At 35.4% G+C, this 24,953-nt stretch overlaps 1 protein-coding gene across 6 annotated transcripts in view; it reads left to right on the forward strand.

Annotated features, from left to right (window-relative positions):
• Positions 1–24,953, forward strand: part of Nf1 (neurofibromin 1) — a 307,973-nt gene that overhangs the window by 78,221 nt on the left and 204,799 nt on the right. For 4 of the 6 annotated variants that reach the window (XR_002821949.1, XM_023719976.1, XM_023719978.1 and 1 more), the window contains exons 9-14: positions 10,751–10,924; positions 11,378–11,500; positions 11,866–11,940; positions 13,486–13,515; positions 16,700–16,831; positions 24,098–24,232. Coding sequence is in view for 5 of the 6 variants with exons in the window: in XM_023719976.1 (XP_023575744.1) it covers positions 10,751–10,924; positions 11,378–11,500; positions 11,866–11,940; positions 13,486–13,515; positions 16,700–16,831; positions 24,098–24,232 (669 nt within the window). In the remaining variant the exon portion in view is untranslated. The remainder of the gene's footprint in view (positions 1–10,750; positions 10,925–11,377; positions 11,501–11,865; positions 11,941–13,485; positions 13,516–16,699; positions 16,832–24,097; positions 24,233–24,953) is intronic. The other 2 variants (XM_004635435.2, XM_004635434.2) reach the window with 1 other exon arrangement.

Below are 24,953 nucleotides of genomic sequence, written 5' to 3' on the forward strand. Positions count from 1 at the left end.
GAAATTTGAAGGATTTATTTTTTATTTTTAAAATTTATTTGTAAGATTTATAGAAAATGTGACTTTACATTGGGCATCTAACCTGGCTTGCCCAGGTCATACTAAGAGGAACTGTCTTGGGCCACGTGTAAAATATGTAATAAAGTTAATGTATAAAAGTAAAAAAAAAATTATTTTATTTTATTTATTTATTTATTTTTGGCTGGCTCAGGCTGCCTTAAGGGTGGGTCTAGTAAGCTATGTGGTGCTGGGGATCCATCAGCAGTATCCTGCACCTGATTGTGTTTTCATAAGCAGGCATTTAAACAACTGAGCTAACCGGCAGCCCCCCCCAAAGAATTACAATAAAATCATACCAAGATACACAAAAATGAAATTGTCCAAAACTAATTATAAAGAAAAAAATCATTAAAGCATATACTTAAAAAAATATTAGCTATTGAAGAACAAGATTAAATAGAATCTTATTCCCCATTAGAAAATAAAAGCAAGTGTGTAAGAAACTAGCCTAATTAATTCAAAGGACTGAAAAAAGATATGTCCTCACTGAATTTTATGGCAATAAAATATTGGCAATAATACCTTTAAAAACTTAACAGTAAAATATTTTCCAATTATACAAACTCAAAATATTCTAATAACTCCAGATGTAGCATATAGAAAATAACGAAGAACATAATCCAGAAGGCAAGAAAGGTTGCTGTATGGTCCTGGATAAAGAATAAAGAGCTCTCAAAATGGTAGCTATGCAAGGCTATGTAAAATATATTAGATGAACTCATTTAAAAGTCATTGAAGATATCTACAAAACAGTATCTTATGTCGGGTTATATACATTGTGTGTGTGTGTGTGTGTGTGTGTGTGTGTAAAAGACAAGGAAGAAGTAATATAAAGTCAACGGAAAATGGAAATAGACTTTTTAAAGTTTCTGATACTAAGAGATAATATCATACCATGTCTTATAAGTAGATTGTAAGTCAAAGATACAGTATAAATCTTAAAACAAAAATTAAGATTAAACTCTATTCAGAAAATTAATTAAATATTAATTAAAAATTAAATATTTAAAAACAATTCAACTAAGAAAAAGTTTTCATAGTAATAAAGAATTACTAAGAGTAAATCAACATAAATACTGGAATGGCAAATATATGATCAACACTTTTAACAGTTTGGGGATAGGATATTGCACAAAGTTCTAGTATGTTGTGGATGTGGACAGTGTCCATGATGCTTACTGGTGGCCAAGTGTCACTTGTGGGACTGAGCTACTGCTTCCTTGATATCCACCCTGTAGACCCAGATAGAATCATGCCCCATAGGGCACAGGAGAAGTCATTTGTAGTGTATGCTGATGGCAATACTTTGCTACTGTATACAAGAGAATAATTGAAATACTGCTTTTGTATACCTCTTTTTTCTCTTGTGTTTGTTTGCCCAATTTAGTGGGTCCTTTCCATTCTCATTCATGGAGTTGTGGTCATTTTGATCCCTCTCTAGAGTATCTTTTATTTTTTTTTTTAATTTTTTTCCCAAATAATTATTTTATTTCTTTTAGATTAAGTATTATGAAGGAATACAGAGTGTGATGCATATATATGGATATTAATCTAGATGTGGCTTAGAAGTTAGAACTCTATTTATGCTGTAATCCCACCAAACATAAAAGTTGGCTATCATATAAAAAATAAGGCTAGGTTTTAGCCTATTTAGGGGGGGACAAAGATTTTGGGGGTGAGGTCCCCAGGTTAAAGAATGCTAATGTGCAAGACATCAGCAACAAGAGCAGGCAGAAAGGAGCAGAATGTAAGAGCCACCTACCTCTTTTAGTACATTTTTATACAGGTTGTTATCACCTACTTACAATCCTATTTTCTCGCTGCATCAGTGCCTACATATTTGTCCACCACTAAGTCACAGTTACATAATTATGCCCTGATGTGCATCTGTGCTGACAAGGGGGTCACATCCTCAAGGCTGTCCAGAAGCGTCCTTACATGACCCAAGCTTTGACTCAGTCTGAGCGGCTCTCCATACTAGGCAACTCACTTTAAGGCTAGTGTGCTTGAGTTTTCCATCATCTAGAAGTAGAAACTAGATTAAATAATTTGGATCACGAAGAGCTTCACATTCCAGTGATTCTGGAACTTTGCCTCTATCATTGTAAGGTTTTTGTTCCGTTCTATGTTCCTGGAAATATACCAGGTACCAATGTAAATGGTACAGAAGGGTTGGTTTCCTAAGAAATAGAGAAAACTCTTCTTCAAACACAATGTACTTGTCTTGCACAGAGGATGGCCAGGAAGTGCCACCTCAAAGGCACAAGTTGGCTGACCAATGGGAGTCAAGAGAATTTCTTCTGAGACTGGACAAGGGTAAATGAGAGCAAGGAGCACTTTGGTTAAAACTGAGCTTCACAGCATAGAAGAGAAAATAAAGCTTAATGAGAAGGTGGTGTGAGATTAGTCACTGGAACACATGTGGAGAAAATCTACCTGAAAGCACTGTGAGCATGAGCACTGCGTGTGGGGGCTGTCCAGAGAGGAAGCCCACAGCAGCTGGCCCGCGTGGGCTGAAGTGCCTGCTGGCAGTGGGCTGCTTCTCTTTCTGCACCCTTGGGGCTTGCAGGTTAGCTCAGTTGTTTTAAGTTCCTGCTCTGGCAAACCTAGTCAGGCACAGGGGACTCCAGTTCGATCCCCAGCTCCACCTGCCTTATCAGACATGCCCTGAAGGCAGCCTGAGCCAGCCAAAAAAAAAAGAACCATCTCTTTCTGCACCCTTTCTCCAGCTGGATGTCTCTTGAAGGCAAGCTCTGGTCACCAGACAAGCTTGCAGAATGGGTCAGCACAATTCCAAGTTCATGCTTTCCCTGCCAGTGAATGTCTGTAGAGTATCTTTTAGTAGTCTGTGGAGGGTTGGCTTTGCTGCCATGAAATTCTTTAGTTGTTCTTTGTTATGGAAGTATTTCACTTCTCCATTATACTTGAAAGAGTTTTGCAGGGCATATTAGTCTGGGTTGAAATTGGTTTTCTTGCAAGACTTGTACTTTGCTCCATGCTCTTCTTGACTTGATGGTTTGTGAAGAGAAATCTGCCATTATTCCGATGGGTTTTCCTTTAAATGTTGTCTTATTTCTTTCCTTTAGCGGCTTTTAGTATACTGTTCCTGTGCTGAATTTCAGGGATCTTGATTATTATGTCTGGGTGTGGTTTTAATTGAGTTGATGTTATTTGGAGTTCTGTATGCTTTGGTTATCTGATTGTCAGATTGTTTCCCTATATTTGGGAAGTTTTCTGCTATTCCTTCCATCCGTATTCTTTTTACATCATTTGTATTGACTCCTTTCTCATTGATGCCTATTGGTCTTATGTTGTTCATTTTTGCATTGTCTTGCAGATGTTGAATTATTTTTTTGAATCCTAGTTATTTTTAAGAGATCTTTTCTTACCTTTTCACTAGCTGCAGTGGTGTCTTCAAGGTCTGAAAGTCTATTTTCACTTTCATTCAGACGATTCTGCTAGCTTGTGACTGAGGTTTTAATTTCCTGTATAGCACTTTGAATCTGTTTCATGCATTCTCTTTCTTTCCTATACTGCTTATTCAGGGATTCCATTATTTTTCTATTTTCCTCTATTTTTTTTTTTTTTTATCAGTTTCTTCTTTAGAAGCACTTAGTACTACTTTCATTATAGTTATCATTTCTTTTTTTACTTCAGAAATCATTTCTGGTCTGATTTCCTCTCTACCTTTCTGCATTTGTTTCTTTACTTCAGATGCTACTATTTCAGAGATTTCAGGTGTGTGATTTCCAGTTTCTTCTATGCCTTTTTTTTTTTTTTGGTGGAACCGGAGGTTGAACTCAGACCCTTGCACTTGCTAGGATAGCGCTTATTCTACTGAGCCATCTCCCTGGCCCCTCTTCTATGCTAATGTCTCCTGCATTTGTTCTGGGTGGGCTCAGAGCCTGAGAATGCATTTTGCTCATTCTCTTTGTCATTTTGTATAGCACTGTCTTCTGACCTTTTGGTGTAGAGCTTTGGTAGAGTTATTACCTTGGCACCAGATCTGGATCTGCCAAGTTCAAACTGGTCCAGGTATGCGTGGCTTTGGTCTGGCTGCTGTGCTCCACTTCTTTCTGCTACAGCCGTTGGAGGTGAACCCTCTGTGCCACTCTCGCAAGATGTTCTGCTCTTGGATCAGCTGCGTGGGTCTTGCCTCCAGCCTCTCTGCCCCAGGGTTCCACACTAGGCCTGTCTGATGGAGGAAGTTCCACTCACATGCTGGGCCTAGGCTCTGGGTTGAATGAGGACCCAGTGGGCCCTGGGCAGTCTCACTCACAGGCTGGGCCTGGGTCAAATAATAGTATTTGATTGTATGCATATACCTCATTCTGGATTCCTGCCCATTAGCTCAGTTGTTTCAGTGCCTTCTTAAGCAAAGGCAGTCCGGCTTAGGTTATTGTGGTTTGATCCTGAGATCCTCATGCCTTTCCAGACCTGCCCTTAAGGCATCCTGAGCCAGCCAAAAAAAAAAAAAAGAAAGAAAAAAAAATCCCTCATTTTGTTTATCCATTCATCTTGTGATAGACTCAGCCCTGCCTGGGAGGAAAGACTAATTTGGTCATCAAGGAGCATAAATGTGGGCCTATCTTTAGAATACCTCCAGCACCAGACAAGTGCTGATAATTCATTGATGAATTATTTAATTTTAATTTTATGGGTTTTATTAAACACTGAGTACTTAACAGATAAACCACAAAATACGGAGTTTTTAATGTTTGTTGCTTATAAAAAAGCATCAGAATTTTCACCACCGACTGGTTTTTGGTGTACAAAGTCCATAAAAGACATCAGAAATAAATTTCCATATAAGCTACAATGAAAATACCAGTAGCACACTTCCAAAAAAAACTTTTTCCCCCCAAAAATCTTTATCACACCCAAGCTAGTCTTCACACATTAAAACTGCATGTTCCATACACAAGTATTGCTTATACTGATAGTACATATGTTTTATTTTCTTGTACTTTCTTGTAGGGTACAGTTGACATCTTCATTTTTCTGTTGCAGTACCCTTTGTGATATGGTGCCTTCCTGTTCACCTGTCAGCTCATCAGTGTGCTCCATAACTTTTTTGCATAGTTCCCTGGGCAGAAACATTTTTCTTCTGCTGTAAATGATCTCTTATGAGCTCCAGGCCTAAGCCTCTTAAGATATTTTTTTTTGTACTGGAAATTGAACTTGGGACTTTGGGCTTGCCAGGCAGGTACTGTGCTGCTGAGCTATATCCCCCACCCCCTCTAAGAAATTTTCTCCTTGATGTTTTACACTTGTTATTTTCTTTGTAAGCCATCAAACTACTTATGCCACACATGTTTAAGATCGAATGAAACACAGTCATTGGCCAGCACTTTGTTTCAAGTGACATCATAATTGCTGCATGATTCGCCAGCAATATCAATTCTATGTTCAATGTTATTCTTGAAAATTTCCATCTCAGACTTCCATTATGTTGAGATTTCACTATCCATCATGATGAAATGTTGACATCAGCAGTACCAGTTTGCTTTTCTTGGCCATATACAGGGCCAGTGTTATATCTTTCTGAAATCTAAAGATTGCTGTGTTTTGAAATTGTAGCATTTCATTTGGAATTTCTCCTTTGTTCCTTTGTGCAGTTTTTGTGCTGGTCAACTGATTAGTAAACCAATTGTTACCATTATTCTTTAATGTATTTGGTATAGGGTCTCACTATGCAGCTCAAACTTCTAGTGATTCTCCTGTTTTCAGCCTCCCTGGTGCTGGGATTACAGGTGTGCGCCACACACCCAGTCTCAGTGTGCCTGCCCGGGGGGGGGGGGGGGGGGGGGCTGGTATGGCATGTGGTCCCAGGGATTGAACCCCTATTCCTGTGCTTACCTAAGCAAGCACTTATTTGTCTTTTGTCTTTTTGAGACAGGGTCTTTCTCTGCAGTTCAGGCTGGTCTTGAGCTCACTTTATTGTCCAGGCTGGTCTTGAATTCTGAACCATCCTCCTGCCTTAGTCTCCCGAATGCTCGGGTTACAGGCATGCACTACCACACCCAGTCTGTGTCATATTCTTGCATCTTTCACATTTATGTGATCACCATGTGAAAGCTGTGCTTAGTACAGCAGACCTATATATGCTTTCTGATCAGTTGATGAAGATACCATAATAAGTACATTTTTGAATACGGCTCTTGGTGCATACAGAACATTTTACTTGTATTTCAGCCTTTGTATATTTCACAGCATCTTGTAGCATTTTATCTGTTAACAATTTCTAATATTGAATGGCAGTGCTAGCATCTGTCCAATATGTTTCACCCCTGCCAAGACCTTCACTATGTTTTCAGATCTAGTTCTAACATTGGAACACTCCATTTGGTTGTGTGGCTATTCACAAAATTTTTGCTAGTCAAATACCTACTTACATTGCTGTTTTCTTCATCATCTGAGTCATGGAGGTCTGCATTCCCTGTGTTCGTATCAGTCAATTCTTGTTCCATTTCACTGTCACAGCCTCACATGGTCAGTGTCAAACCCATCAACACCAACACCATCATCATCACCATCATCCACCCACACCACTGTCCTGCTGTTAAAGCATGTATTTTATCATAATGGATCATCTTCATCGTCTACACATGAGTAATCTGGTGATTCACTTTTGATCTCCAAAACTTGCAAATCTGGATTTTCATGTGCTGAATTGGACTATTTCTACCAGAAAAAAGTTTTTTAAAACATATCCTGAAGGGCCAGTGAGATAGTTCAGCAGACTAAGTACCTGCTTAGGCAAGCACAGGGACTGAGGTTTGATCCCTGGTACCACATGCCACACCAGCCCTGCCATCGGGTACTCTGAGTCAGCCACCAAGTCTGGGTGTGGTGGCACAGTAATCCCAGCTCTTGGGAGGCTGAAAACAGGATCAGCATGAGTCTGAGCTGCACAGTGAGACCTTGTGCCAAATACAAAGGAAAAAAAATCCTGGAATGGTGTGGATCTTTTGGACTCTCTTATGATACTCTGGTAAACATACACAAAACCCATTAGATGGAGCATACAGTTGGGTCCAAATCCTGTTTTGATACTTCGGTGCACATCTATACTCTGTTATTCATCACACTTAAGTGGCTAAACACATAGTTGCTTTCTGTATCCTTCAGAGAAAAGCACTAAGATGGAACCCTGGCTCCTATTACGCTCAAGAACAAATTTATAGTAGAGAACTAAGGGATAGACCCATTGAAACCAGTTTTATGTTCTAATTAAGTTCTTTATATTGTGGCTGTTGTGGCAATTCATACTGTAAATACTGGTGTACTGCATCTATATCTGTGTCCTTTTTTCAGTTCTTTTGGGTGTATATATCTAGAAGTGGAGTTGTTGGATCGTGTGATAATATTTGTTTTGGTACTGGGGATTGAACTCAGGACCTTACGCTTGCCATACAGGCACTTAAGCCACTGAGCTATCTCCCTGGCACTGTCATATTAATGTTTTAAGGAGTCATGCATTTTTTAAAAATAAAGACTACATCATTTTAAATTTCCATCAGCAGTGCATGTTGTTCTCCGTTGGAAAAAAATGCATACTGTTTTTCCTTTTTTTTTTTTTTTTAATAGTGTAGTTGATATAAAAGATATGAAGTAGTGTAGTAGCTGGAACTCCCTTAGTAGCTCAGGCTGGCCTCAAATTTGATACCCTCCTGCCTCAACCTCAAGCTGAGTACTTGGGTCATGGGTATGTACCACTGTGCCCAGCTTAAAAGTTCCACCTCCTTTTACTATTTGTATGTTGTTAGCTGTGCATTTTTAGTACATGGTCTTGATTTTTTGAAAAATATTTCCTTTTATTCTTAGGGTAAATGTTTTATCATGGAAAGGTGTTGGACTATACTAAATATTCTTGGTGTATTAATTGAGATGATCATGTAGGGTTTTTCCTTCATTCTCTTAATGTGGTATATATTACATCAAGGTTTTTTCCTTTTTGTTTTTTTTTTAGTGCAGAGTCTATAGGGTTTCACTACACAGGTCCAACTTGTAGTGATCCTCTTATTTTCAGCCTCCTAAGCACTGGGATTACAGGTGTGCACCACCACGCCCAGTCTCATTCGCTGTCTCAGTGCGCCCCGGGAGCAGGGCCGGCATGGCAGGCTGGGGATCGAACCTCTGACCCCTGCATTGGCCTAAGCAGGCACTGTAATTTGCTGAACTATCTGGCTAGCCCCTTTACATCAAGTGATTTTCATTAAGTTGTTCTTTTCCTTCAGAAATGTATTACTTGGTCATGGTGTAAAATCCTTTAGAGCTGCTAATTTTTTGTTGAGTTTTGTATTTTCCTCCACTGAAATGATTTTTCTGAATTATTTTCTCGTGGTACTGGGGTTGGAATCTAGAGCCTTGTATATGCTAAACAAGTGTTTTACCCAGCTTTACTGAGCTGTATGCATAGCCCTGCTGATATTGTTAAGGGATATTTGTCCAGTTTTGTTTAAGTGTCTTTGTCTAGAGTTGATACCCTGGTAATCACGGACTTCACAAAATGAACTAGAAAGTGCTCCTTGTCAGTTCTGCTGTGTTTTGTAAAATCCACCAGTGAAGCCATAAGATCCTGGGATTTTTGTTTTTTCATTGCTGATTTAGTTTCTTTACTTAAGTAATAGCTCTATTCATATTTTTCATTTCTTATGAGTTAGTTTATGATGTGTGTTCCTTAACAATATGCCCACATTACCTAATTTATTGATATACAAGTTTTTCATAGGATTGCCCTATTATCCTTTTTATAACATCAGTGGTAGTATTACGGTATTCATGATTTTAATAATTTCAGACTGCTTTTTTAAAATTCCACCTAGAATATTGTCAAAGTTGTTGACTTTTTCAAAGAATCAGCTTTTGATTTTGTTCATTTTCTGTATTACTTTTCTGTTGTCTGTATGCAGGTTAATCTTTGTTATTTCAGTCACTCTTTTAGCTTTGGGTTTAGTTTTCTTTTTTTAAACTTCATTAAGGCATACAGCTATTTATTGGAGGGTTTTATTTTTTATTTTTATTTTTAAAAATTTATTTATTTATTTATTTATTTATTTATTTTTGTGTGTGTGTGTGTGTGTGTGTCCAGCTCAGCCCACTGGGGCTGGCTGGCATGTGGTGCTGGGGGATTGAACCGCAGTCCCTCTGCTTTGCTAAGCTTGTTCTAAGTAGGTGCTTTAGACCACTGAGCCATCTCACCAGCCCTCTTATTTTTTAATGTGTTTGTAATAATTAATTTTCCTCTAAGCACTGTTTTCACTGCATTTTGTTCAGTTTTTGTGTTGTGCTTTATTTTAATTTGCTCCAGGATACTATTTACTTTCTTTTTCATTGTGATATTTTTCTTTAATCCATTTGTTGTTTAGGATTGTATTGTCTAATCTTCACATATTTCTGAATTTCCTAGTTTTTCCTCTACTGTTGGTCTAGTTTCTTTCCCTTTTTAGCTGTCTTGGTTACTCTTCTCCTGTTGCTGGGAGAAAATACCCAACATCCAGAATTAAGGAAGGAAAGACTTATTTGGCTTATAGTTAGCAGAGGTTTCAGTCCATACTTGACTGGCTCCAAGGAAGAGTGGCACCTGGCTGAGGGCAACTAGTCATGGCAGCAGAAAACAGCAAAGAGCAAAGGGAAGGGCTTCGGCTGCAGCAGCTAGCAAGCCTCTCTCCCCTCATTACATTTGTATGCAGATTACCCACCCCAAGGCCAGTGCAATACTCACACCCATAATCTCAGCATTGGATTGTGAATTAATCACAAAGTCCCAGAAGTGGCCCCATTGACTGCATGAGGCTTTTGAAGGACACCTAGATATAAACCATAACATTAGCAGAAAAGATACTTGGTATAACTTTAGTCTCAAATGTGTTAGCACTTGTTTGGTGCCCTAACATATGGGTCTGCTTTGGAAAGTGTTCCATGTATACTTGGAACTTTGAACATTTTATATTAGAAAATATATGTAGGTGGAGATGTCAGATAGTAATTTTGGAGACTATCCAAGGGAAGAAATTGGCTAGTGTGCTGTGAAGAGGGATTGAGGTCATTAGAATAGGTAATTTTTTAAAGAACAGAATTAAGGACAATAGCCAGGTGGGGTGGAACATGCACATAATTTAAGCATTTGGAGGGCTGAGGCAAGAGGATCACTGAAAGTTCTAGGCATGACCAGGTTACATAGTGAGTGCAAAGCCAGTCTGATCTACATAGGGAGAACTTGTCTCAAAAAACCAACAATCCAAAAAGAATTGAGAGCAATAGACCAGCCATAGATTTATTCTGACTTAGGGGGCCGAATTCTACATATTGCTTGATATATTAGGAGAGGATTGAACAGTTTGACATGTGCTATATGGCAAATCAGTATAGCATTTAGAAATGAAAAAATGTCCAAAGGAGGTTTTGATCAGCTTAATTCAGTGCTGAGTTCAAATATTTGGGAACTACTCTTTGTTATATAGCGTGTGCTTATATTAATTCAACAGGGAAAATGGAGATTTTTTTTGGGGGGGTGTAGAGAAATAAACTTTAAGTGATGATATCTTAAATTGTGAAATTAACCAAAATACCTATGTGCATTTGTGCGTTCTTTACAGCAAGCATGCCTACCTGTTATGTTGTTAATAGTTAAATGAAGTAGAAGAAACTTCATGTATTATCTTTTTGTTGTATTTGAATTCTCTAGAAGTTGTTTCTGGACAGTCTGCGAAAAGCACTTGCTGGCCATGGAGGAAGCAGGCAGCTGACAGAAAGCGCTGCAATTGCGTGTGTCAAGTTGTGTAAAGCTAGTACTTACATCAACTGGGAAGATAACTCCGTAATTTTCCTACTAGTTCAATCCATGGTGGTTGATCTTAAGGTAACATAAGTCTTCTTTCTCTACTGCAGATTTTAGAAAATTAAAAGAAGAATAAACTTCTAGCATAAGCATTATGACAAAAGATTTTTGCTAATATTATTATTCTCAGTCATCTTTTGATAATGTAACAGGACCTATTTCATAAACATAGACTGACAATGTGAAGAGCAATACAGATTTAACCAGTTTTCATAAGCTAACATAAACACACAGACTTGTATTCAAGATGATGTAGGAAGGAGACTCTGAAGGGAGCCATATGTGGTATAGTAAGACATCAGATCATTGAACTACAGTGTTACTACTTGTGCTTTTTCTGGTAACGGAATATCATGTACTGACATTTATCTGGGTAATGTTGATATTATAATGTTCCAGTGAAGTATTGCATGACCATCTAAAGGCCTGTGCTTTTTTTTAAAAATTTACTTATTTATTTATTTATTTTTATAGAACCTGCTTTTTAATCCAACTAAACCTTTCTCAAGAGGTAGTCAACCTGCAGATGTGGATCTAATGATTGATTGCCTTGTTTCGTGCTTTCGTATAAGCCCTCAGAACAACCAACACTTTAAGGTGAGAGCATTGATTTTTATCCAACTGTGTTTATTAATATTGTTATCCTACAAATATGGAAAGACTAGAAAGATGAGTAAGTATACCTTTGTCAGTATTTCTTAATATTATATACTGCTGCTAATTTCTAGATCTTAAAAAATGTATTCTGCTTTTCGCCGAGTGTGATGATTCATACTTTTAATTCCAGCCCCTCAGGAGGCTGAGGCTTGCTTGAGGAATGAGAATTTGAGGCTTTCCTAAGCAATGCAGCAGTACTACATCTTAAAACCCTGTATTTTAAAATTTTTGTTTTGCTGCTCTTTTATATTTGTTTGTGTTACTGTTTTTCTCATGGAGACAATTTACTGTTCTTTCCTCTGTAGATCTGCTTGGCTCAGAATTCACCATCTACATTTCATTATGTGCTGGTAAATTCACTCCATCGAATCATCACCAATGTAAGTCCCAAAGGTATTGCTAAATTGCTAAAATAATAATTGGGGGAGGGCTGGTGCACATTTGTTTCCGTCTTAAAACAAATGTTCTTGGTTTTCATCAGCATTCTTAGCTTAGATAGTATGGTATAGGAAGGTTTCTCTAAGATGATTGTATTTTGCATTAAGACAGTTATAATTTTCATTCTCAATCTTGACTTGAGGAAGATGGAATTAATAGGCTGTTTTGGAAAAGAAAAGAGTAAACCTAAAGCATTTTTATTTGGATTGAAAGCCTTTGAGAAGAATGCCACTAAAAATATAATTTATCATTTTCGTCTGAAAGTTAATCCCATTTGAACACTCTTAGGTTCTCCTACCGCTTGATTCATTCTGGCTTATCACCTTATAGTTTAAAAATAATAGGATTTATGTTGTAGCCCAGTATGGCACATTTACAAAATGGTGGGACTGTGTTTAATTGCCCTTATTAGTCCTCCCCAAACAGAATGAAATGCTAACACATTTCAAAAAAGGGTATTTTCAAAATACAGAATTTTTTTCAGACAAAACATATGAACTCATTAATGTGTACTTTTGTTGTAGATACATGAAGCAGAAAGATAAAAACTTTTTAGGTTTAGACTATAAATTTTAATGTCTGTTTAATTATGAACAGCTCTGCTAAGATTCTCAGGTATCATTTGCCGTAGCTTCACATTTCTGTTTTTTATAGTTCGCATATGCATATTTTGTCATCTTCTATTTTCCTTCCTGAAGAAAGCTTTTGCCATCAATAACTATATGTGTCCTATTTATAATCAAATTCCATTTTAGTCCTCTTTGTCTGTTGAGGCTAAAGCAAGCCATTGGATATGTTGCATTGCTGCTTTATTTTCTTTCAGACATTTAGTAGGGGAAAAACGATTGACAAAACTGTTTAATGTCATCACATTTGTTTTTCTTGATATAGTGGGAGCAGCATGTTTAGGAGAAATTAGTTGTTATGCAGGATTTCCATGTGCATTGAAGGGCATTTAGCATCTCTAGCCCTCATTTTAAGTGTCTGTTGTGTTGCATCCCTCACTTTCCCCTTATTGTGAACAACTGCAAAGGTCCAGGGGAATGATGCCTTCCTCAGTTAAGTATCACTTGGTTAAATTATAGGTAGAAGTAACATTGAGCACTTTTTGTTCCAAAGGGGAAAGTTTAGTGAATCTGATTATAGTACATTTATATTAAAAACTTCAAAAAATTACTATACTGTACTTTTGCCATTCTAATGGTCTCGGACATTCTACTCTCAAGATTTATTTTTAAGACTATTAAGATGATTTTATTTCAAGACCATTAAAAACTTGGCCTCTTTATGTATATCCATAACTCAGAAACAAAATGTTACTTTTTCCCCTTTTGGTCATAATACTAAAATATTTCATTTGTTAGAATGTATAGTTTTACATAAATACTTAGAATTTATATTAAATGAGCCCCAGTATATACTCTTTTGATACTTTGTGGATAGTTACTTTAATTGTGAAATATTTTTGTCTACAATTGAATATATAGAGCACTTTCAAGCATGGACTTGGCACTGCTGTAAGTGGCTGAGCTGCTCCTCTTTGGGTCTCTAGCATGCCTGGAGTGGTACTTCATGCATGCTTCAGTGTGCTTGGTGGAAGTGGTTGTGCATCCTCCTATACTCTAATGAGTACTGCATGTGTGAAGGTGGAGTGTGTCTGTATCTGAGGTCAAGTCAACATGGACATCTGTTTTTATAAGGAAACTCTATTGGCTAATTTAAAAAATATTAAGTCTCCATAACCTTTTTAGTAAAATAGCTTGAAAAATAACATACATGTTACTCCAAAGAGCCTGAAACCTTGGACACCAAAGTTTTGTAGATTGCTTGGTAAATTGTTAGGATTTTCCTCATCCTCTTGGTTTGAGACTGATATCAAATCTAAAGTACTTTGTGACTAAAAAGGACTATTTATAAAAGCATATATGTAAATTTGTGGAATTGACTTGATAGAGGCTATTGAAGACTTATTAGGGAAGTATTTTATTTCTTGTAATCACATGAAATTTTTTCTTAGATATTTGGACTCCTGATCTTAAATTGATTTTTAGTGTAAGATTTCTTTTTAAATGATTCTTGGTTCAATACATCTCATAAGTTTTCTTCTTCCATGATTCTTTAGCCAGCTCACAGTTTTTAAAATTATCACATTCTCAAATAAGATAAAATTTCTTTTATGAGGGTTTAAGTAGAAGTAGCGATGGTGTTTTGGAGTTTATTTTGCTTTTGTGAAATATGTGCAATTCTTAAATACTGTGCTTAGATCCATTGTTTCTTAGAAAATGTTAACATGTATTCACTCTGAATTTTATTGCAATTGAAGTTTTAAAATTTATTTTATATTGTCACCTTTTCATTATGATGTCATAAATGAATTATAATTTTGGAATCTGTTACATTCTTAAGCTCTAGAGGCTTCAAGTTAGATGTGTAATTGGGAAATTTAAAAAGTAATATACACATATTTGAATGATTTATCTAAGTCATCCCTTTTACATGCTGTAGCTATTGCAGTCCTTTATTTTTTCCTTGTGGCAGTTTATTGTATTTATTGCACTTGGTGACATTGTACATATTGAGAATGAGATGATCTTTCTGTTAAGAGGTTGTGGTTAAAGGAATTATTTCCAAGGCATTTGAAAATAATCTCTTGAGTTGCCTCATAATTTGCTCATGTGTGTTAACTTGTTGGTCAGGAAAACAGTATTTTCATGAAAACCTGTCTTAATTGTTAGCTTCAAAAGAACATATTTAGGAACTAAAAATTTTAACTTCATGATGTGTAGTTTTTAGTGCTTATTTATTTGAAAGTATATCTTACTTTAAGATGAATGGATGAGCTTATTATAAAAATAAAAATTGTGAAAACTAGTAAATCTTAAGACTAGTAACACATGTAGTTTAAACTTACTTCAAAATAATGCAGTCATTAGGTAAGATCTTATATAGGGCGCACATTTCTTTAGTTTGCCCAGTGTCTACAACCCTCCCCTCCCATTTCGGGATAGAATCTAGGGCCTTTGACCTGGGCTATACCCTCTAGTCTTTCTTTCTTTCTTTCTTTCTTTCTTTCTTTCTTTCTTTGTTTTGTTTTGTTTTGTTTTGTTTTGTTTTGTTTTGTTTTGTTTTTTGTTTAGGGGCTTTAAGTCACTACAGTGTGAATTTGCAATCCTCTTGCCTCAGCCCAGCCTCCCAAAGTGCTATGATTACAGTTCCTGACAGGATTTTATGGAATTTATGGAGCGAAGAGGGCCCTTACTCAATACACTTCATCATTATTCAGCATTTAATTACTTTGATTAATTCAAGCTGCATGATAGAATAAATAATTGGAAATCAAGTTGGATTAGTTGTTTTTGGCAAATGAGAGGAGCAAACTGCTCCAAATTTGAGAAGTCTATTCTGTAACCAAACTAAATAAATAAAAAAAAAAAAGATCATTTAGGAACTAGCCTAAATAAAGTTAAAACTCGGGGAACAACACATTAAAAAATGTTTTTTAACTTCAGAACTTTATAACTCTTTTCTGAATGGAGTTCAGTAAAGTAAATTATGTATTATATGTTGGTTTTATATTTTACTATCCTGTAAGTAAAATTTGAAATTCACAGTTAAGATTGACATAATGATTCTACTCAAAATATTGTAGGAATTATGAATGAAATTGAGACTATGGCTTAGTTTGAATAAGAAGGAATCTAAGTGTAGTATGTGAAGCTATTAAAACCTCCTTACTGAATGCATGAATATACTGTCATTTCTCCATATGTTTCATTTAATCTTATTATAAATTGGAGTCTATATTTTAGTTATCCATTTCATGTATACTCTCCATAATAATGAGAATTCTTTTATATGTGTCTAAACTGATAGACAAAGTTCATAATTTAGTGATTTTCATAATTATCAATTTATAATGTTAATCATTTTAAAGTAAAAGTTCAAGATGCACTTTGAAATAAAATTAAAAACTAGACATCAAAACTAGGTATGTTAAACAGAAATAGAAATATATACATAAATCTTTTAAAAATCCTTATCTGGGGGCCGGGGAGATGGCTCAGTGGAATAAGCGCTTCTCTGGCAAGTGCAAGGGCCTGAGCTCAATCCCCGGTTCAGTAAAAAAAAAAAAAATCCTTATCTGGGCTCAATCTGTCTTTGTTTATGGTGATTGTCAGTCTTCATGTACTGTGCCATGATTGCATATTAATTTAAGATTATAGATTTACTAATGGCTTTATCTCATTTACTAATTTTATGTTGTAATTGTTGTTTGTAAGCATTTGAGTAATAGTTTACCACGTATTCTTTCAGCATTGTGTTGAACCACTAATCTCTTAAAACTTTGATAATAGCAATCTTATTTAGAATTAAAAAATGTATGCATGTTTGAAATGTATAAAATACTAAATTTAAAAAGAAAAAAGATTGGCTACTGCCTTAGTTCTTTAAATAATTTTTTCAATTGAGTAGGTTATCAGTGGGAAGACAGTCTCATATGCACATGCTCATTATTATATTTTAAAATATATGATGGGTTATGTCATTGATAGCATCATTTGAAGACTTTAAAAATCATTATGTGTTTGCATGATCTTAGGAAATTTCTGACAAAAAGGAAAAACTTAAAAACTACAGTGATAACAGAACATATAGCTCAGGTAATTTTGTACATTTCTACCTTGTGATGTTTTTCTCCAGTCTGCATTGGATTGGTGGCCTAAGATTGATGCTGTATATTGTCACTCAGTTGAACTTCGAAATATGTTTGGTGAAACACTTCATAAAGCAGTGCAAGGTTGTGGAGCACATCCAGCAATACGGATGGCACCGGTAAGAAATCATGGTTCTGTATTCTAACAGATTATTAGTCTTAATATGGCATTTAAGAACTCCTGTGAGACCAATATAAACAGATAATTACAGGATTGTATAAGTAATTTCTTGGTATATGTGTAGAGCAAGAATATTGTATTTCTTTTGTATTGTAACTTTAACGTCTCATTTCTGCTGCTTTGGAGAATTGAGTGGGTCTTTTCCTGTAAATATTGTGTTATGTTGCACATTGCAGTAATATTAAGTGCTAGTTAATAAAATGTTTTTCACTGTTTGAGTTAGTTGAACTGAGAAAAATTTCCTCACAAATACTATTAAAGTCTTAATGAATGTGATCCTTTTCTTCTGCTTTTAATTACTTTTTCCTTTCTTTTTTATGAATCAAAGTATTTTTGGTAGCTTCTCATCTTCTGAGGATGAGTAAGGAAAGCTGACTCCTGGGTTAGAGTGAATGTTCCTCATTGGATGTTCATTAAGTATTACACATAGGAAATTAGAAATTGAATTAAAACTTTATTTAAAATTTCATATTTTATCGAATATGCTTTGATATTTACAAATGACAGGCACTTTGTTATTGAGGTTTTATGATATTTAAACTTAATTAATGTAGACTTCTCCAATTAGGTATTTGAACAGATTATTAGTAATAAGGTAAGATTTTAAAACTCATGAATCAGTGAAAATAGATAATTATGGAATTATATAAGTCATTTCTTGGTATTGATGTATAGCAAAAGTATTGTACGTGGCAACTCTTGGCATTGATTGGTGGTGCTTTGTCTTCTGCTTCTTATTTTCTATTCTTATTGGCTGCTGTCGCTCACATGATCAGATGCCAACCAGTCACTGTTTTGCATGGCAGTGGGCTTCTGTGGCTGTAAGTATGACCCATTGTAACTACCTCAGAAAAGTCCTTGTTTTCTTTGACTTTTCTGTGTATAGTTACCATTTAAGTGACATCATGTCATTTCAAATAAAAATGTGGCATGTCTTCACCTGCTGGTTTTACCTAGTAAATCAGCCATTTCACACTTGTAATTTAAAGAGCTTTCTCTCTGGCATGCTTCCATAGTCAGTAAAATATATTTATTTTATATAGTTAAGGTTCACTCTTATCCAGTTGTCAGTAATTGTTTCTGAGGGCTATTTATCCTGGATGTTCAAATATAGGTTCATACCATGAATTTGATATTATTTAGCTTTAAAAAATGATAATCAAAAGGCATGGTAATGACGTTTTGTTAAGTACATTTTAACATGCAAGTTTTTAAAAAGTTTTGGCAATTATGTAAAATAGTTTAGGGTTGAGGCTTGTTGAATATTGAACCCAGTATTCTATTAGGTACGTGATTTTTCACTAAGATACACCCTAATTCTAAATAAATTTTTTAAGAATTATTTATCGACCAGCTTACTTGTTTTAAATATTTTTGTGGGAAATTCCAACTTTGATTGTTTAAGCTTTCTGGCTTTTCTGATAGAGAAGTAATGGCCCCAGCTTCCTGTTTTACTTTAGTATCCAGTTTACCACCTATCTGTATAACTTAAATTTCTTTGCATGCATACTGAAAAAAAAAAGATTTGAGGAAATTTGATTGGTAGTCCAAAGAGGTTCTCTTTATTTAGAAGTTACTTTATTTCTCCGCTGCAGTTACTAATTTGTTGTTGCTGTTTTGTTTTGTTTTTTGATACCAGGAATGCAACGCAAGAACCTTGTGCTTGCCAGGCAGGTACTTGTACCACTGAGCTGTATTCCCAGCTTCAGTTATTAGTTGACTCTAAGAGCTGCATATTATACAAGTGATTTTTTTCTTTTAAAATAAAAGCCATAATTAGGATTTTATCTTTTGATCCAAGAACACTTAAAAGAGTTTAGTTTTTATTTCTAATTAATTCTCTGAAAGTAGTAATATGCCTTTAATTTTTAAAATCATTTTTAAGCTTTTATATTTGTGTACTTAGCTAATTTTGAGAAGAATAATTTTCTGATATTTTCTCCAGAGAAAAGAGCAAATTTAATATGATACAATTTTTTTAGAATAAGAAAATTTTAGAATTTAGAGGATCTTTAACATGAGTCTCACCTGTCATAAACCATGAGAGTTAATAATAGTCAGACAAGTATCTCAGTTTATTGACCCTTTTGCCAGCCGCCAGGCACAGTGCTGCTAGTGCCAGGGAAGCATGATGAATGAAATGAGCATTCTTTACCTCACAGAGATTCTGAGAAAACATTGTATAGCTTTTGTTGGAAGATGTTTATGAAAACCTTACCAGGCATGGTGGTGTATGCTTGTAATTCCAGCACTTTACAGGCTGGGGCAGGAGGATGGCTGTGAGTTGAAGGCCAGCCTGGACTAGTGAGTTCAAGGCCAGGCTTCACTACATAAGGAGACCTTGTCTCAAAACAGACCTTACTAAGGTTGGTCTTAGAGCCTAGAAACACAAAGCAAATATGACATGTTTAAGAGGTAATGCATAATAACGTGTGTGTTTCTCATTGTTAGCCATAGTTACATTTCAGACCGTATAACTCTGTTGTAGGGGGGCTAGCCTGTGCACAGTGGTGTGTTTGTCTGTCTCCGGCCTCTACCAGCAGTAGCATCTATCTTTTGATCCCCTCCTAGTCATGAAATCCAGAATATCTTCATTTTTCCTTTGTTTTTTTGTGTGGTACTGCGGATAGAACTTGGGACCTTACACTTGCCGGGAAAGTGCTTATGCCACTGAGTTATCTCCAAGCTCTCAGAATGTCTTCAGATATCTCCTTGGAAGTCAAAATCCTCTCTGGTTGAGAACCATTGTCTACTACCTATGTATGTGTTCAGTGAGTTGTCCTTTATTTGTATTGCCTCAAATGATTTGAGACTCTGATAAACCTGAGCCTTTAGTTTCCTGCAGAAATAGCAGCAAAGGAGTTCAAGCTATGAAAAAAGAATATCTGTTTCATAGCACTGTAACTGCCTTGTATTTTGGAGACAGGATATTTGGTGGAAAAGGTAATTACTTGAAAATATATATTTAAAAAAAAATAGTCATGTTCCTGTCATCCCAGGTATTGTGGTTCAGTTTCTTTTGGAGCTGTATATATTATTTCTGATTCTTTCATAAGGCAGGCCTGCAGATATTTGAATAAAGTTATATACTCCTAAGAGTTCTTTTTATTTTATATAATTTTAGTATTGGAATTTATTATTTTGACTTTTAAAGTATGTGTGTTTACATGTGTGCTTTCATTTTTTTTTTTTTTCTGTGTGTAGTAAAGAAAACTAAGGCTTAAATCTTGTTAAATGAAGTAAAAATAGCCACAGAGTAAATGGTCAGCTAGAGTTAGTTTGGGTCTCTTTATGTTCAATCCAGTGTCTTTGTCAGGTTCTTCAGTTGACTTCCTACACTAGCATATTAACTTGCTGAAAGTAGAAGCTTTGTCTGGCTTATTCACCATTTACTCCCTGGTCCCTGGAGTAGCATCTGACACATCCAGAGCATGTAGTACGTATTTTGATGAGTGGATAAATGAGTGCATGAATAGATGAATTTATTTGACCTGGTGCCCCAAAATATATATCTGATTTACTTCTCTTTTAGAAAAGCCATCCTAATAACATTAAAAATTAAGACAACATAGTGAATATCTGGCTTTAGTTTTTTAGATGTGGTATAATAATTTATGACAGCCAAAACCTGTTGTGCGTGGAAACTATCTTTAAATTCATAAATTCTAAGATGGTGTTGTGACCTTAAATTGAGCTTTGATTCATTTAAAGTTTAGCTTTCTATTTTTATTACTTTTGGTACTGTGAATTGAACTCAAGACTTTGTGATTGCCAAGTAGGTGCTGCACTGCTGAGGTTTATATATATCCCTGGCTCTGAACTTTAGCTTTTTCATAACACTGAACCATAGCCTTTTCTTTTTAAAAAATTAATTTTAAAATCTTAGTTAAAATTAAAATTAAATAATTAAAAATACTTATTTTTTTGTATTTTAGGGAATGGTTTACAGGGTGTTCAGGGTCTCACTACTAGATTGGACTCATAGTGATCCGCCTGTTTACAGCCTCCCAAGAGCTGGGCTTACAGGCATGCACCAGTACGCCCAGTCTCAGTTGTTGTCTTAGCAGGCCCCGGGGATGGAACCTCTGGCCTCTGCGCCTGCTTGTAGGCGCTTTAATCTGCTGAGCTATTTGGCTGGCTCTTCATAATTATTTTAAAGTAATTAAAAAATAATTTGAAAAATTAAGTTTATTGGTATATTTTGGGTATGCATGATGATTACATTCCTTATAGCTAATTTGTACCTGTACACGATATACCATGATTCTTTTTTCTCCATTCCCTTACCCTCCTTTCAACTCCTCCTTGGTTTCCCTTCCCGTTTGGACATTTTCTTCCTATTTTACAATCTCTTATTATACATTTTTGTCCTTATTTACACTTTCAGTTTCTCACACCAGAGAAACAGTGTAGTGTGTTTGCACATTTGTGTCCAATTTATTTCACTCAAGACTGAGGACTCAAGGTGCATCCATTTAGCTGGAAATATCTCAAGCTTATTTTTTATGGAAGAGTAATAATCCATTTTGTATTTTAAAAAATCCACATTATCTTTACCCATTCACCAGTTGATGGGAATTTGGGCTGTTTCCAAGATTTAGCTATTACAAACTATGCCACTATAAACATAGTGATAGGCTATAAACACAGCCTTTCTCTTCCTTGTACTTTTGTGTTTCATTTTTAAATCGGAAATTTTTAAGTCAGGTATAGCAGCACACACTTGCAGTCCCAGCACTCAGGAGACTAAAGCAGGAGGACTGCAATGAGTTCTAGGTTGACCTGAACTATGTAGCAAGACCCTTTCTCCTAAATCCATAAAAAGAAACTTTTATCTCAGCCTAAACACTTTATATTTTAAAACTTAACATCTTCTGCTTTCATGAAATTCAGTCCTGCAAATAAATGTCCAGTAATTTACACAGATACGTAATTTCTGAACTAGTTTTGTATTTTTTTAAATGAGCAGAATGTATTTATTGAGAGAAAGAAAGCTCCTGTCTGAGAGAGGGACAGGAGGGGGGGTCCCCTGAGCGAGTGATCACCCCCCCCTTTTTTTTTTCTAGTTTTGTCTTAAAGAGGATCTTGACTTGATAAATGTTTTTCACATGCCTGTAAGTTAGTGATGTAATCTTAAATTAATGAGAGATTTGGGCCCTTAGTAGCTTCCTGAATCCTCTGGTTCATGAAATTCTTAGCACATACAACTCCTTTAATTCTTTGGCAAGAGCACATATACTGGCTTGGATTCTAATACCTGGAATATTATCAATTATTTTTCTTTTTAGCAAGTTGTTCTTGCTTTGTATAACCCAAGGATAGTCCTTCAAATGTATTTCAATTGAATAAATTCATTGAAATTTCTCAGGACCTAACATTTCATATTAGGTAGCCTTACTGAAACAAAATTTGTATACTGATATTTTAATTAAAATATTTACTTTCTTGAAAATGTCTACTGAATAAGAGATAATTATTTAACTACACTGGACATGATGACATATGCCTGTAATCACAGCACTTGAGAGGCTGAGGCATGAGAATTGTTGAGAATTTAAAGCTAGCCTGGGCTGCCTAGTGACACCCTGTCCCAAAAAAAATGAACCAACCAAATAAAAAAATTGGTTAACTGCTAATTATTCTCTGATCCTGTGTTTGTTCTGTTCTGTTCATTCATTCATTTGTTCTTTCTGTCTATTTGGGACAGAATCTGCAGGGTCTCACTACGTAGTAGATTGGACTCATAGTGATTCTCTTGTTTTCAGCCTCCCAAGGGATGGGATTACAGGCACACACCACCATGCCCAGTCTTGATAGCAGTCTCAGAGTGTCTCGGTGGGGCTGGCAGGGCACGCCGGGGATCAAACCCCAGCTGCTGTGCACTGCCTAAGCAGGCACTTTACTCCGCTGAGCTATTTGGTTGGCCCTAATTTTTAGGTTTTGATATTGTAGTTCTATAATAATATTTTTTAGCATAACTATATGTTAAGTACCTATTTTACCCAAAGGACTAAAAATTTTCAGTGTTCTTGTTCTGTTTTGTTTTTTGACATACGTGCTACTGAAGCAAGCACTTGTGTTTTTAGAGACAGGGTTTCACTGTGTAGTTTAGGCTGACCTCAGAGGCCATTATTCCTCAGCCTCCTGATGCAGTATTCTTGGGCATAGTAAGAAAGGCATTTCTCACACCTAAACATTTAGAATAGTTGCTTTATGTTGAAATCATCCTCACTTGTTAACATGGAAAGGAGAGTCTGATTACTTGGATGCTTTTATTATTTGACACTGTATATGCTACTACTGGTGTATTTGCATATATATTCACATAAAGGCATCCATGTCAAAAGTAAATATTTTTGTATTCATTTAAAGGTAAAAAGGAAATACAGAAAGAAAGGTGATGGTGAATCCAGAATATAATCTTCGGATGTTTTTATTGCATCATATCCATATTAATTTAGTTCACCAGAGTGTCTTTGTAATTAAAACACATTTTCCGTGATTTAATCTTTCTAAAAAAATTTGGTTTTATGAATGTTCTTCAGGCAAAATGTTATGTGCACTGTAGCTTGAGAGAGATGGAATGCAATCAAATAAAAAAGCAAACTTTATAAATAAACAATAAAATAACAATTACCTATGTAGTATATTTCTTCAGTTATAAAAAGCATATTCCTTGTTTTCACTGAAAGTTCTCTAAAACTAGGGCTGTTACTTTGGTATCTTATAATTGACAATGGATTTTCTTTTTTTTTTTTTGTATAGGAGATAATAATGCATTTTAATGTTGTAGAGTCTACAGAATATTTGTACATATGTGTGTGGGATAATTGTTTGTTAAACAAGTTGCCCAGTGTTTCTATTTGTGAAGGATATAGGCCTAATATTTTTCCCTTATGTTTTCATGTTTTTAAAAATTCTTTTTTACATAGAAATTAATCTGACATGAAGCATTTAGTGTTTTAATAGATTTTCATTAAATCTTAGTAGATTGATAACATAATAGTATAAGTGGTATTGAGACAATTTTCATTTTTATAAAACGTAATATGCATACTATTTTAGTGTTTATACCAAGCGGCACAAAATGTCATGTTTTCAAAGTTTTTAGTAATGATTTTTTAAGAAGTTACATAGCTGTTATCCTGAATTTGATGTCAGTTTCTTACACGGTGATACCATATTTTTGTTTTTGTTTTTCTAGAGTCTTACATTTAAAGAAAAAGTAACAAGCCTTAAATTTAAAGAAAAACCTACAGACCTGGAGACAAGAAGTTATAAGTATCTTCTCTTATCCATGGTGAAACTGATCCATGCAGATCCAAAGCTCTTGCTTTGTGTGAGTATTTGTATGAAACACATTGAAATTATTACAGCAACTTTATTTGACTTAACTGAAGTTTCAGGACCTTAAAAAGAGTTGTTACTCAAAGAAGACTTACTGTTCTTTCTCATCATTCCTGAAACTTAAGATATTCCTAAGAAAATGAAAGAGAATACTAACCCTATCAGGTCATAGTTCTGAAGCTTTCTTCTTAATTTCCCTTGTCATGAAACTAATTTTAGTGACGTTATCTGTCCTTGCTCTATTACCAGGTTATGAATTATTCAGCCGTAATCCTGAGACAGGTGTCAGGGAAAGGGGACAGGTAATGAAGCAACAATAAATTAGTGCTTTCTACATCAACATCTTTTTCTTTTTAATTTCTATTTGCTATTGCCAAACACTTTAGTTTTTCTGCCCCTATTTATTCTTCTCATCATCCTTCTATCATTAATTTTTACCTACAAATACCATGTTGGGAGAAGGAGGTGAAAATGGATGTAATTAGTGTTAAATTATTGTCATAACTCTGCTTTTATTACCCTAGGTGGTATTTGATCCTGAGAAGATCACTCTGGTATGCAGAGTAATTAGGAACTAATGTAAATGAGTTATAGTTACTTGAAGTGATTAAAAGCATGGACTCTGGAGATACACTAATTACTAGCTGGATAATTTATTTAACCTCTTTATGCCTTTGGTTTCTCATCTGGATTATTAGGATAATAGTTCTTAC

Source organism: Octodon degus, unplaced genomic scaffold (genome assembly GCF_000260255.1).
Source record: "Octodon degus isolate 3935 unplaced genomic scaffold, OctDeg1.0 scaffold00072, whole genome shotgun sequence".
In the NCBI taxonomy this organism is placed as follows: domain Eukaryota; kingdom Metazoa; phylum Chordata; class Mammalia; order Rodentia; family Octodontidae; genus Octodon; species Octodon degus.